Raw genomic sequence first — 14,374 nt, 5'->3', positions numbered from 1 at the left:
CTCTTCAGACTGAGTTACTGTAACCTCTCAGAGAGAAGCTGTGAAGCTCTGTCTTCAGTTCTCAGCTCCCAATCCTCTAATCTGAAACATCTGGACCTGAGTGGAAACAACCTGAAGGATCCAGGAATGAAGCATCTGTCTGCTGGACTGGAGAGTCCAAACTGTAAACTGGAGACTCTGAGGTCAGTTTTCATTTCTTTTCTTCTCAGGCTTCCGAAGAATGGAGATCCAGTTTAGATGAGTTCTCTTGTCAGGACTGTCAGATAGAAAATGAGCTCACAGAGTTGAAATGAAGGAGCATCATGTTCCTGAACATCAGCAGGTTCTCCTCAGTCATCGGTGGTGGGTCTGATCACAAACCACATCAAGTCCAGTCTTCACATGTGTTGACATTAACAGAGTTCTTGGTGTCACTAATCATTCTTTCTGTCCATACTGTCTGTGGACAAATCCCCTTATAGTCTGACTCCAATCAGACCAGATGGAGGACAACAACATCCACAGTGTTGTTGTGTTGTGTTGATCTTCAACTCATCTTGTTCTTCAGCACATCCAGTCAGTATCAGTTTGTGTTTCCACAGTATTTCCTGCTGAAGCTTCATATAAGTGTCAGCTCAACAGTGGAGTTGTGTTAGGAAGAGACCACTTCACAGTCAGTGTGGACAGCAGGGAATCTGAACAACTCTGGAATCAGTTTACATGACATGTGACTGTTGTTGGAAGACACACTTAAACATGTCAACTTGTCCTTTAACATTTCTATAGATTCCAGCTTCTGGGGGTTTGCTGGTTAAATCTATGGTCATAATCAAACCACTTCATCATTCCCTCTCTCTAATTAGTACAGGTTCATGAGATCAAGACAAATATTAAGTGTGTGTGATATTATTGGGTCTATTGGATCTAATGATGCATTTAATAGTTTAATATCACCAACTACTGGACTGGCATGCCTCCTACAGTCATCTCAATATGTTTCCACTTTGCTCCATAGTCTTTGTCACAACATTTGATTATTGGAGCAAGTTGTGCTGGATAATCTTTTACATTTGGTCATACCACCTGCATCTTTGGTCAGTTGTAAGGTATAATATGCTACTGTTGTTTTTAATTATTTCTTATAAATCGGGAAATATTTACATCACAACGTTTAAAATATCTGAAACACATATGACCTTAGGAGAATGTTCATTTCAATTATTTCATTGTCTCTGAAACAAGTGTCAATGCTGACCATCTCTGGATTTCTCTACTAATTGAGAAGAGAATTTCATCACAAGTGGTTTTATCTCAAACCAGGATACTTTTTAGTTCGAAATCCCTTTTCAGTTGTACATTCCCTGAAATTCTTGAGATGGAATTTAATTCAAATCTGTGTTTTACTTACATTTGGGGTGAAGATGTAAAATAGATAAAACTTGGGTTGTTATGCTGTCATGTTAAGAGTAGCAGCAGCAAAAAATGCTGGAGTTGAGTTAAGAGCACTATATTTCTATACGTTCCTGGGAATTTTCAAAACAATGTTTTACAAACTACTGCCACAGTCAATTTGGTAACATCCACTGTTAGTTGTTGAAGTCAATGAGTGTTTGTGATTAGAGCTGAAGAGTCACATCTGGATCCAGAAGATCCTCTCAACTCACATTTGTTTCAACTGATCAGTTTTCTTGATCAAGTCCAAAGATTTCTTTGCTTTGTGTTTATTTCAAAGTGACTTGACTGATAATGTCTGATCATTGATGTTGATCCTGTAATGAGGTCAGCAGCATCTTATTGATCTGTGTTGACATCAATAGTTGTCTGAATGTTGTGCTGACGTTTGGATGATGTCTGTAGAAGGCTGACATGATGAAGATCCACAATAACACAAGGACAAAGTCACTCTCCTCATTTTAGAGAACAGCTCATTGATCAGGACACATTTCAGACCTCAACACATCTGACTGATCATGAATGATTTCATCTTTTATTCTTTATTCAGGTTGAGGATCTGCAGTTTGTCAGAGATCAGCTGTGATTCTCTGGTCTTAGCTCTGAAGTCCAACCCCTCCCATCTGAAACATCTGGACCTGAGTGGAAACAGCCTGAAGTATTCAGATGTGAAGCAGCTACTTGATCTTGAGAAGAGTCCAGACTATAAACTGGAGACTCTGAGGTGAGTAGAGGGTTCCAGTCAGTCCATGCTGCTTTCATCAGTATCGTCCTAAACACAGTTAGTATCAAAGATCCAGTGTTTCCTGTGAACCTGCAGCTTCTCAGTGAAGCTGTGAGAGGAGAATGGAGACAGGCTTCAGGATTGGACAGAAAGACAGAGAGAGAGACAACAGTCAGCCAATCAGATGAGCCAGAAGCTTGTTGTGATCATGTGTTTGAGTTGATGTGAAGACGACTGTTGTTGTTGTGTTGATGTGTCCAGGAAATAAAGCTGGATTCCAGCTGACAGCCTTCCAAGATGTATAGAGACAGTGGTGGTCATTCATCACATCTGATCAACAACTGATCACAGCTCTGAGATCAGTCTGACTGAAGCCTGCACATCACAGAAGCAGCATTACATTTAGTAACCATGAGTTTCTTAGTCAGCTGATCTTTGTTTCCATGGAGCAGCAGTAAATCCATCACTAAAGTGTTGGTGCAGTAATGAAGCGTTCAGGACTCTCAGCAGTTTCTTTGTAAAATCTGCAGAGGAAACGGACTTGATGCTAAAAGTCTCTGCAGGTCTGTGTATGTTCACTCCAACACATTAACATGAAGCTGAAAGGAAGCTGGCTGAGCTCCACAGCTGCTCCACTGCTGCTCTGAACAGGACTCAAGTCCCTGCTGCTCTTTCTACTGGATGTGATGATGAAGGGAAACACTCCTTCACCTCCTCTCTTCTTTCTCCTCCTCTCTACAGGTGGTTGTAAACAGGAGGGTGTGTGTTGTGAGAGGATGAGCTGTGTCCTGATGATCTAGGAGTTGAAGCAGACTCTGACTGGACCATGTTACTGGGAGGTGGAGAGGAGAGCTTCATTTAAGACCATCAACAGAGCTGCAATTCAACTCTTCACAGAGCTCCAACATATTAAGTCCAGTCCCTCATCAATCATTCAGACACAAACCAAATAGCAAAGAAACAGCTCACAGTCAGACCAGACACTCCATCAGATCTTCATCTTCATCAGATCACATGTTAGTCATTTTTAACAGTGTATCTCCTGGTTGGGCTGACATTTTTAAATTGTATCTGATTGTAGTTTCTTTTATAGCGTATTTCCTTGTTATATTTTTAAACATTCCATTTAGCTGCAGTTCCTGTGCACGGCTACCAGAAGGCACTGACCACCCATCAGTCACAGAGACATATATTAGAGAGTCTGTCCAACTCAAATCATGGCGCCATGTTTGCTACATTGGAGGGAAGATTCTACAGTGTAATCCTATGAGGTGCATGTGCTATGTTGAAATAAATGTCTTATTTTCACCATTAACAGGCCTATTAATGTCAATATGTCGATATGTAAAAGGCCCTCACTTAAATATTCCAGCGTCTACTTACTTCAAGCTCAATCACCTCATCAGTCATGGAGCTGTGTTTACCTTCTCTGTTCATCCATCACCGTTAAAAGATTGAAGCCAGATTCCCCATTTGGATATTGGAATGGCCTCTCCTTGAAATTCATCTGGTATGTTGGTGGCGCTCCCTTGGATTCCACGTTCCCCAATGCCTTGTCGATACACTGCACGTTGAGAGCCCTAATACATGGGATGCAACAACAACCACACAGAGCAAACACCACAAATGCAATAGCCAGTGAGGTAGCTACGCTAACTACTAATTTTCCTTTTTTCCCCCATTCACCAAACATGCTACAGACACCTCCCTTTTCAGCCAGGATCATAGCAAGACCAAGTCTATTCTGGTGTGCTGTAAGAGAGGTCACAGATAACTGACCTGGTACAGCTGTAGCGGGGTCAATGTTTACTTTGTTTTATTCATCTGATCATTCATTGTCATTATTTATTTATTTTCCTAATTATGGCAAACATTCTCAAAGCCTGGTTAGTGTTAACACTGTCTAAAAGAAGTCTGAATTTCCTGCATTTTTTATATCAGTTGCAATATAGGCTGAAGACCCAACACTAAGAGATGCATTTACAGCCTTTCAAATTAACAAAGTACAGCCTTTGTGACTGTCTATGCTTTATTCCACTGAAATGAAAACAAAAAAATTTGAAAGTGGAAAATAAATATAAAGCAAAATGATAAACAAGCACTATTGTATATTTTAACATATTAACACATTTTAACAATCAAAAATAAAAATAGGCTTAGTTCAGTTTAGTGCAAAAAAACAAATATATCAGTTACCAGAAAATGCCATAAAAACTTGAAGATATGGAACCTGCATTAAAAATATAAGAGGACAGCATAAACTTAAATAGGCTTAAATATGCAATTAAAAAGAAAATAGCTTAACAATATAAAAACAAATATCTAAACAGATTTCTAAAAAAAACTAAACACACACGACAAATGTCAAACAAAGGAATGAATGTCTTTGCACATTATGCTCTCCCAAGGTATTTTCATTAAGATACCTTGACCCTACTCCAGATTTGCATTTACAAATACAAGCTGGGCTGAGCCGATCTGATATTATCTGCTCCATTTTACTAAAAATCCTTTCAGATGGGACACATGTGGTCACAATACAGAGTCTCTTCTTCACCAAATAAGAAAGTCTTAGATAGACCACACCTCTACTTTGCCACCATGTGAGGGGGTTTGAAGATCTGGGTATGAGGGGCTCTTCCACAAAAGCACGGACCTTCAGTACCGAATCTGACACTGGATTCCGGCTGCTGATCACAAGCCCAGAGACCTGCTGATCAAAGTCCTGCCAAATGGCACTTTCCTGAGTAGAACTTTGTAGTTGTGCTGCTGCTCCCTGTTCTTCTTCAGCCTGCTGATGGGGAAGTTTCACCTTTACAGCAGCATTGCTGAGATGCTGATAGGCCCTATCGGCCCTTTTGAACCGGGGGTCCAATGCTGCTGCTTGGGAGAGCAAAACATGTCCCTCAATTTTGTAGAACCAGTGAAACATCTTTGTACAAATGCTCTGCACCATCTGTCTCACAGGCTGTATCAGCTGACATTCCTTTGTAGGTTTGCAGTTATCTTCTGTAAACTCTTCTGTAATGCTACACTTGTAACACTTACTAGGACTTGTGGGTTAGTATATCAGATAGGTTCGACTACTGGAGCACCGTGGAATGCGAGAATGCGACTCGGGAGGCAAAGGTTTAAATATAAAAGTAATGTCAGATTTAGTTAGAAAAAATAAAATGAATTGAATAGAATAAATAGATTAACAGACAAAACAAATAAGTACATTAAAAGTCTCTGACAAAACAAAACAAATGAATAGATATGATATACAATAATATCAGATAAATATCAAATGTTGCTAAATATTCTAATTTGTGTGCACCCTATTAACCTGAATTCTATATTTCAATCTCAAATTTCAGTTTCTCTGATCCAATATAACATTTTCAATAAACCAAAGGAGAAAAAACAAAACAAAACAAACTTCAGTTAACATACCTCACAACACCATTCATTTGAGGAGGATTGTCCTACGCAACAGTCATTTGTTTACAATCAAAAAAGTCAAAAGACAAAAAGTCCAAGGTCCAAGAAAAAGTCAAAAGGTGAGTGCAGGTCCAGTGACCACGGGATACCTAGGGTTCACTTCACTCTAGATCAGATGGGTGGCTCGCCATCACTTCACTTCACTTCACTTCACTTCACTTCACTTCACTAGAACAGGGAAAACAAAATCCAAAACCGCAACAAAAACAAAAAAAACCTGACCTGTCAACAGACAGGGTGAGGGAAATATCATCAGTTATTTAGTAATTAGTTGTCATTCACAGTTACCATGGCAACCAAATAATATGCACTACTGCACATCTTAGTTAAACTGCTTCTTGTAAATAACCCTCTTTAACATCTACAGTCAGTACAATACAATCATGAACCAATCCAAGTGTTCAGCAGGGCAGAGACACAAAGCAGCTCTGGTACCTGGGTGGCAATGGCCATTCCGACATAAGGCCATTCCGACATTAGGCCAGAATGGGCATTAGGCACATAACCCTTTAATGTAACGTCCCATCATTCCGAAAATTTTTGCCTCCTAAGTCGAAATGGTAGTACGTTATCCATTTTTAAGTTTTGCCATTCCGACAAATCTTTTGCGCGCTTTTACGCTGGCATCATATGCAACATTAATTATTACAATTAACATGCAGAGACTGACAACTCTGATGCCCGCTCCATTAGCCAAAAAGTCGGAATCTGATAACAGCTGGAAGCAGGGGAGGAACTGGCAATGATGAATCCCCATGATCCACAGGTGTTACTGAACTGGACGCAGCCTGGGGCGGTCACTGCTGGAGGAGTCATCAGCAGAGGCTACCAAAGGAGGCAAGATTGGTGAAGATGGCACCGGAGGCAGAACCACTACAGCTTCAGGCTGGACCACCGCCTTCAGCATGTCTCGATGCACATTGTATGCCCTATCCAGGTCATCCACAGGGGCCACTGTCTAGACTGCTACCTCAGCAGGAGGAGCTCTCACCGAGTGCTCTGATGTGGCGTGGTAAACGATTTCCCGCTGAATGGAATGGGGTAGTACGGGACTTGGCAACACCGACTTGGCAACACCGTACAGAGCGCAAAGCTGATAGATCAGAGAACTCTCAAAACTCCTGCCTTGGTCTGAATGCAGGCGACTTGAGACACTGAACTTTTAGAACCATTCAGAAACCAAGACCTGGGCCACCGTTGAGGCCTGCTGGTCCCGGGTGGGGACAGCCACTGTAAATTTACTGAACACATCACTCAAAACCAAGACATTCTCCAGTCCATTGCGAGAGTGCTCGAGCAACGTAAAGTCAAGGGCCAAGATCTCGTTCGGCCGGGATGCAAGCAGGTGGCCCATATGACTATGTGGAACCTGCCCTGAGTCTTTGGAAACTTGGCAGCTCTCACACCGCTGGACCCAGTTTTAACATCCGAAGACATCCCTGGCCAGTAGCAACGTTGCCGGACCATCTCAGTGGTCCTCTCTATGCCCTGGTGACCATGCTCCTGATCGAGTTTCCTGCTTGAGCAGTACAGGCAAGACCAGTTGAAGGAACTCTTCGCAGCCGTCAGGACGAATGACCAGGCGGAAGACCACACCATCTTCTTTGACCAGACAGTCCCATTGGCGCAAAAGTGCAATTGCTGGTTGGGAAAGCTGTTGCCTCTCAACTGAGGTGGGTAGGGGCCCCACGATTCCAAAACAACAACACTTCCTTCAGCAAAGGATTACCCTCCTGCATACGGTGGAGGTCAGATGCATCTGACCTCCACCGTATGCAGGAGGGTAATCTAGACCTTCTTATGGTATCTAGACCTTCCAGAGCTTAATGGGTGGTTGTCTGGGAGGACAACGTAGCCACAATTGGCCCCACCTCAGTAAACCCCTGCATGGAGGGTGAGGACCTCGGCAGCATTCAAGACACCAAGATTAGTCTGGGGGTAAAGGAGGACCTCCACTTCTCCAACGTTCACAACTGGAACACATACAGTAACACGAACAACCTTTACCATGCATGGGGACGCCAACAGCCCGGTAACCCAAACTCAGGAGGCTCAAATAAGACACTCTGATTGGCAAACCGTTCTGAGCAGGTACCGGTGACCAGCTTCATCGTACGTCCCCGGGTATACGCACCACCCAGTTGCCTCGGACCTTCACGGCACCAGCAAGGCTCAAGATGACCTGGTCTGAAGACTGGTGACACAGCTGGAGGGCAGCCACGACTGAGTCAGACGCCCCTCACACAGAGGGTGACTCAAACAAGGAAGATCCAAACATACCAAAGAGCTCTTGATAACATCTGTGGATTACGTCCATCCCCAGGGTCCCAGGGACAGAAGATGAAGCTCCAGGGGGATCTTTCACAACAAGGATCCCACAGCTGGGCACCACCTTGCCACACAGTTCCACATCAAGCTCCAAGTAACCAATGTTACGGGATGGCTAGGCCATTAGCAACGCAACTGCAGCCTCTGTCTTGGCAAGCTGGGTCAGCTGCTCCTGCTGACGCTTCAAGAGATCTATCACTGCTCCCAATCCTGGCTCTTGGGGAGCAACCTGAGGGGCTTGATGGAGACGGCCCTGCACTCCATACTGAAGGCCATAGGCTGTTGGCAGTGAAGAGCTGCGACCCCTAGTGCCACCTGGAAGACCTTGCCTCTCAAAAGGGACGGAGGGAGCAGTCAAGTACATGCTCGATAAACTGATTTCTAAGAAGAACATCTGCGTTGGGCCCGCCCTCAGGTGTCTGTCGCTCAACCTGTGGCATTAAAGCCATAAGAGCTAATGAGAATTCCTGCAGTGTTTCACCTTGCTGTTGAGGGTGACATAAGACTGGCTACAACCATAGAGCTCCTTTAAGATGGCAAGAATGCGTGCTGGATCTCTCTGTTCCTCACCGGAGCGAAACGTGATCTCTTCCTTCGCCTCTCCCTCCAAAGGATCAAAAATTAACAATGCCTGCTCTGCCACAGGAAGGTGCCGAGCACGCGCACATGCCTGGACCTATGCCTGACTTACCATTAAACATAGGACACTTACGGTCTCTTGGAATCACCCCCAGCCGTTCTGTGACAGCAGCTGTGATGACCACAGCGGGGGTATGACCAGTCGGCCAGAGGAGGCCAGAGCATCCCCACCGGATCCAATCCAAATGACAAAAAAAAAAAAAAAATGCGTCTCTGCCCCTTTAACTGTGGTACCCCTGCCGACAATGCCAAGATTGTGGCAAGTGGAGGGTGGAAAAGGTGTACTGACAACGCCACCTGGTGAGTTTCGCCGCAGGAGATAAATGTTTTTATGAAATGGTTAAATGTCTTTACTATATTACACAGGTCTACACAGGTTCGTATACCGCGGGCAGAGACATATTTAGAAAAGTATAAAAATTGTTTATTTTGCAATCAAATAAAATAATATCACATCAATACTGGCTGGTAATTACTTAAACTGGAGCCGCTACGGCGGCCCAAAATCAAATCTAGGGGGAGGAATAACTAACCAAAAACACCCATGACACTGCAGACACACACACACAAGAGGTTCGTGAAGAAAAAGACCACCACCAGGGATTGGGTCGCCGCCTGACCCTCAGCACCTGTCCACAAAGAAAAGAAATTATAAAACGGGTCCCAGTTAATATGGCTGTTGATTCCACCTAACACTCTCACACACACATGCACACACAAATTCACAACACAATATACTTTAAGTAATTAAGAAAAACAAACAATGAAAAAAAAACATCAAACAAAGGTAAATAAGGTTCATTAAACAACAACAACAAAAAAAAATTATGTTCATCAAACAAATTAAACAAATTAATACAAATTAAATCTTTTCAAGGATAATTAATAAACTGAACAAAATCCTTAAAGTAACAACAGGCCCTGACACCAGCTCTGTGAAGAGCCTTAGTAAATCACTCTATGACAGCTCAGAAGAGCTGAGGATTCAGAACAATCCCAGTGAGCTAAAACAGCAGTGGGTCCAGGAGATGGCTTTAACAGTTTCTGGACCTCACCAGCAGGGCATTACGGAGCGCCGGGAGGAGATGGTCTAGGACAACAGAGCAGGACAACGCGATCAGTCAGGAGCAGCACAACAAGCTGAAACGAGGGGTGGACAACGCCGGCTTACCTGTGTGCCGAAGGAGAGAGCGCGAGTCGTTCTGGGGACACGCCGAAGACGCTCGGATGCTGGCGCGCCCCACAGCTTCACCACGCCACTCTAGACCACAGCCACCACCACGGACAAGTGGAACAGGAAGAGAGAGCACGCCAGGTGTACCCTGGCTCCTATATATAGAGGTGTGCTCCCCGCCCATAAATCAGTGCCACAGGGGGACACAGTGCCCCACTGTGAGGGGCAGTAAGCTGTGCGCCGGCCACATCAGTGTAAAGGCGCACAAAAGATTTGTTGGAATGGCAACACTTTTGAAAATGGATAACATATAACCATTCTGACCTTAGGAAGCAAAAATTGTCCGAATGATGGGACGTTTGTTTAAAGGTTTAAATGTTACCACTCCGACAATTAGGGCCTAATGTCGGAATGGCGTTATGTCGGAATGGCCGGCAAGTAAGTAGCTCAACTTAAACAGGAGCAAATTTAGGTACTGAATTAGAAAATTTTGTTTGTGAATAAAGAATTTTGCATAAATGATGATAAAGTTCATCAGATGTTCAAGAGCGCGATCTTCTGGATTAACGTAGTTGCAAACTATATCTTTAAGAGTAAGGGAGTAGACAGAGTTAGCAGCACCAAAAAGGTGAGATCCAAGATCACACCAAAACTTCCTCGACACATAACAATAAAAAAAACAAATGCAAAAACGTTTCTACGTACGCTATTACACAAAGTGCAGGAGTCATTCACATCTGTGAATTTTGCAATAATAGAGTTGACAGGGTATATATTATGTAAAATTTTGAAATGTACTTCTTTTGCTTTATTGGAGATGCAATATGGGAGGAGCCAGGCCCTTTTCCAGTTAATGTCCTCAATATGAGAGCTCCAAAACAACAGTCCTCTAGGTATAACTCTATTCTTACTTTGAAAACACTGGCATATATGCTTGTTTTTTTACATTTTTTGTCTGTTAGTTCTATTCCATCTATGATTAGTATAGGTAAAGCCTATGTAAAATTACTGTAACTCAACAGATTTTTTATGAGTTGAATTAAATCTTTCGGATTAGCACGAGTAACAGTGTTGAATTCTTTAGATGGAACAGGAACACAGTGCATAGTCATAAAGCGTTCATAGGATAGCATAATACCAGATTCATCAAAGAGATGAAGGACATGGGTAATGTTTCTATCAAACCATTTATGAAAAAATAAAGATTTGTTTCTGATAAGGATATTACCGTTATTCCATAGAAGAACTTTGAACTTCCAAGCTAGAAGGGCTCGCTGATGAAATTTTGAAAGTTTGATTGGTAATCTATTGGGCAAAAAGTTACATTTCAAAAGAAAAGATAGACCTCCTATTTTATTGAAGATATGGTTTGGGATGAAGAACCAGACTGAGTCAGGGTTTATAAGACATTTTTTTAACCAATTAACTTTGAAGGTGTTAATAGTGTCATTAAAGTCTAAGACTTCAAGACCTCCTTCAGCTTTGTTGTTGGAAAGTACACCTTTTTTAAGTTTATGTGGTTTGTTTTTCCAAATGAAATTTAAAAAAAAGTTTGTTAACTTGTGTAGCCATTGAATCATTAATAAAAGGGATAAAGAGTCATTGCAGTTATGCAAAGACAAAATTTCACATTTGGTCATATTCAATCTTAGACCTGAAACGTTAGAGAATCGATTTATCAGATTAATAAAATTTAATAGTTGGTGCTTATCTTTTAAAAAAGGTGTTGTGTCATCTGCAAGTTGGGAAATTCTCTGCCAAAAATTGATATGCCTTCCAAGTTTTTATTGTTTACTATATGAATTAACAGTAATTCCGTGACTAAAATATATAAAAAGGGAGATATAGGGCAACCTTGACGGACGCCTCTGTTAATTTGGAATCTATTAGAGGTGTTCATATTAATTATAACAGAGCTGTTAACATCTTTGTAAAACATATAACATCACTAAAGTTGTGGCCAAAACCAAATGCTTTGAGGGATTGTAAAAGAAACTTCTGCTCGATTGTGTCGAAGGCTTTATAGAAGTCTAAGAACACGATGAGTGCCTCAGAGTTCACTTCAATTGCATAATCCAATAAATCTAAAATGAGTTTAAAGTTACAGATAATACGTCAATTTTGCATGAAGCCTGTTTGAGTTTCAGCAATTATGGTATCTAGACCTTCCTTTAATCTGTTAGCGTACACTAAGGCCAATATTTTGTAATCAATTGTTAAGAGAGTTATGGGGCGCCAGTTCTCTATTATTAGGGGGTCTTCATCAGGTTTTGGGATAAGAGATATAATACCTTGCTTCATTGTAGTTGTCATCTCTCCCCGACTGACACATTCTTTGTACATGCACATTTGTGGGTTTTGAATGAATTCCCTTCATTGAAAACAAAGCATGTTTAATTTCAATAACAGAAAGGTCGCAGTGGAAATGGACAAATGGATTTAAAGTTTTCATCAATTGAGGGTATATTAGTTTGAATTTTTTCTAGAAAATCTGCACAATCCTTTACCATGTTAAAGTTAGAATTATAAAGTTTTCCATAAAATCCAGAAAAAGATTTATTGATTAGGGTAGGATCTTTAGACAGTATTCCATTAAGATTAAGGGCAGTTAAAGATTTTCTATTAACATTTCTTTTTTCTAGAGCAAAAAAGTAACTCGTGTTCCTTTCTCCTTCCTTGAGTCATTTGTCTCTGGATCTAATAAAGCTCCCTTTCCAAAGTCTAAATAAATCTGATCCAAGTGTAATTGGATGTTTTTTTAATTCAGGCTCTTCTTCTAAGGTAAGTTGTTGTTTTGAGAGTAAAAGATCAAGTTTGTGCATCAAGTAAGTTTCTAGCCTGTTTTTCATTTTTTACTTCTTTTGATAGCAACATTCCTAACTTTATATATAAATAGTTCTCATTTGTTCTTATACTTATCATTTGAACCATCTGTAAGAATTTCTTTGATAAGATTTTTAACTGTATTATTGAAGGACACATCTTTTAGAAGAGAATTATTGAATTTCCAGTAACCTCTTATACCAGAGGACTTCTGGTTGGCAGTTAACTTCAAAAAGATTTGCTCATGGTCTGATAAAGGGGCATGAAGATGGCTAATATCTTTTACATATTGAAGGGAAGAGGATGAAAAATAGGTCAATTTGAGATTTTAAGGATTGCTGGTTATTACACCAAGTAAATTCTTCTGTAGCAGGGTTGAAGAAACGCCGTGCATCAGTCAAGGAGAGGTTGGAGCAAAGTAGAGAAACTAGGTTATTGTTTTGTAGCCCGACGCGATGTACAATGTCGAAGCCGTCTTCCGGGTTGGTGCGGAGTTCAGGAGCCGTTTTGCCAAGAATGTCGATGACTCTGTTCTTCACACCGTGCACCTTCTACTGTAACACTGGCAGTCGGTGATGTCCGTCTTAAGCGCTTTGTTTTCTGCTTTTAGTTTTTGGATTACATTTTTCATGCTGTCCAGAGTTTGTTTTTGTTAGTTAACGTCTAGCGTGAGTTGCTGGACTGTTGAAGTTAACTTCTCCATCGGCTTTGAGATTGATTCCGTTGTTTGTTTGTTTGTTTTTGAATGGCGAATACTGTGCGGAAGGTTTCGTCTTGTTTCTCAGAAAGCATACGAATTGCTTCTGAAATGTCCGAGTTGTCACTTCCACCGTGTTTCACGTGCTTTGTCGGAGGTTTCAGTGGCGTGTCTGGGGATGGAACAGCGAGGCACTCCTGTTCAGGGTCTTGGTCACTTTCAAACATCTTCTGCTGAAGCGTTTCCACTCTGATGTTCGATGGACCCGGCGGTCTCGATATGGGTGTCTCGCATGTCACTGTTAGCTTCCTCCACATTCGCGGTCATTAACGAGATTTTACTGTTTTTTCTTTTACCCATTCAGGTTGTTTTCAGTTCAGCTTGTAAGTATATCACTTGTGTGTTGCCTTATGCGAGTATTTGATATTACATTGGTTGTTTAACCAAAAATCTCTTTCCTGTAAGGAAGCTAACAAACACACGCCCGCCTTCACCGCAGCCGTTTTGAACCCACGTAGACGCCTCGTTTGTTTTTTCCAAATCTTTATTGAAAACTTGAAAAAGTACAGACAATCACAATATAGATAGAAACAGGCAAGTGGGACCATACAAAAATCCTAAAACAATATACTGCATTAAAAATGAAATAAAAGTGCACTTAATCAGAAATATAAATCAAATAACAAAGTAAGGCACTTATCAATTTTTTTAAGCAAAGCAATGTGTGCTCACTTTCTTTGTTTGTCATTAATTTGAAGGTGTTTATATGAACATTGAATTCTTTCATGAAGACATTAAAGTTGGGAGGGACTTTCAAAATTTCATCTTGTGGATGTGAAATTTACCAATCATGAGATTTACTATGAAACAAACAGGTATCTAGTATCTATGGGTGTTATTTTTAATGCACTGTTTAGTTTTATCATAGACAAATGTTTCCATGTTCCCCCAAAATACAGATGATGATGGGCAAATACAGAATAAATGCAAAATTGTTTCTGGCTCATCTCCACAGAAAGACATTTCATCACATTTCATCCACATCTGTAAACCTAGAACTTGATTTGTTACAAGG

At 41.3% G+C, this 14,374-nt stretch overlaps 1 protein-coding gene across 1 annotated transcript in view; it reads left to right on the top strand.

Annotated features, from left to right (window-relative positions):
- The window catches only part of LOC125005220 (NACHT, LRR and PYD domains-containing protein 3-like), a 203,968-nt gene that overhangs the window by 9,298 nt on the left and 180,296 nt on the right, over positions 1-14,374 (top strand). The window contains exons 7-8 of the mRNA XM_047580388.1: positions 9-182; positions 1,982-2,073. Coding sequence (XP_047436344.1) covers positions 9-182; positions 1,982-2,073 — 266 coding nt within the window. The remainder of the gene's footprint in view (positions 1-8; positions 183-1,981; positions 2,074-14,374) is intronic.

This window comes from Mugil cephalus, chromosome 3 (genome assembly GCF_022458985.1).
Source record: "Mugil cephalus isolate CIBA_MC_2020 chromosome 3, CIBA_Mcephalus_1.1, whole genome shotgun sequence".
Lineage (NCBI taxonomy): Eukaryota > Metazoa > Chordata > Actinopteri > Mugiliformes > Mugilidae > Mugil > Mugil cephalus.
The sequence above is the reverse complement of the archived record's forward strand: the minus strand, read 5'-3'. Positions and strand labels throughout refer to the sequence as shown.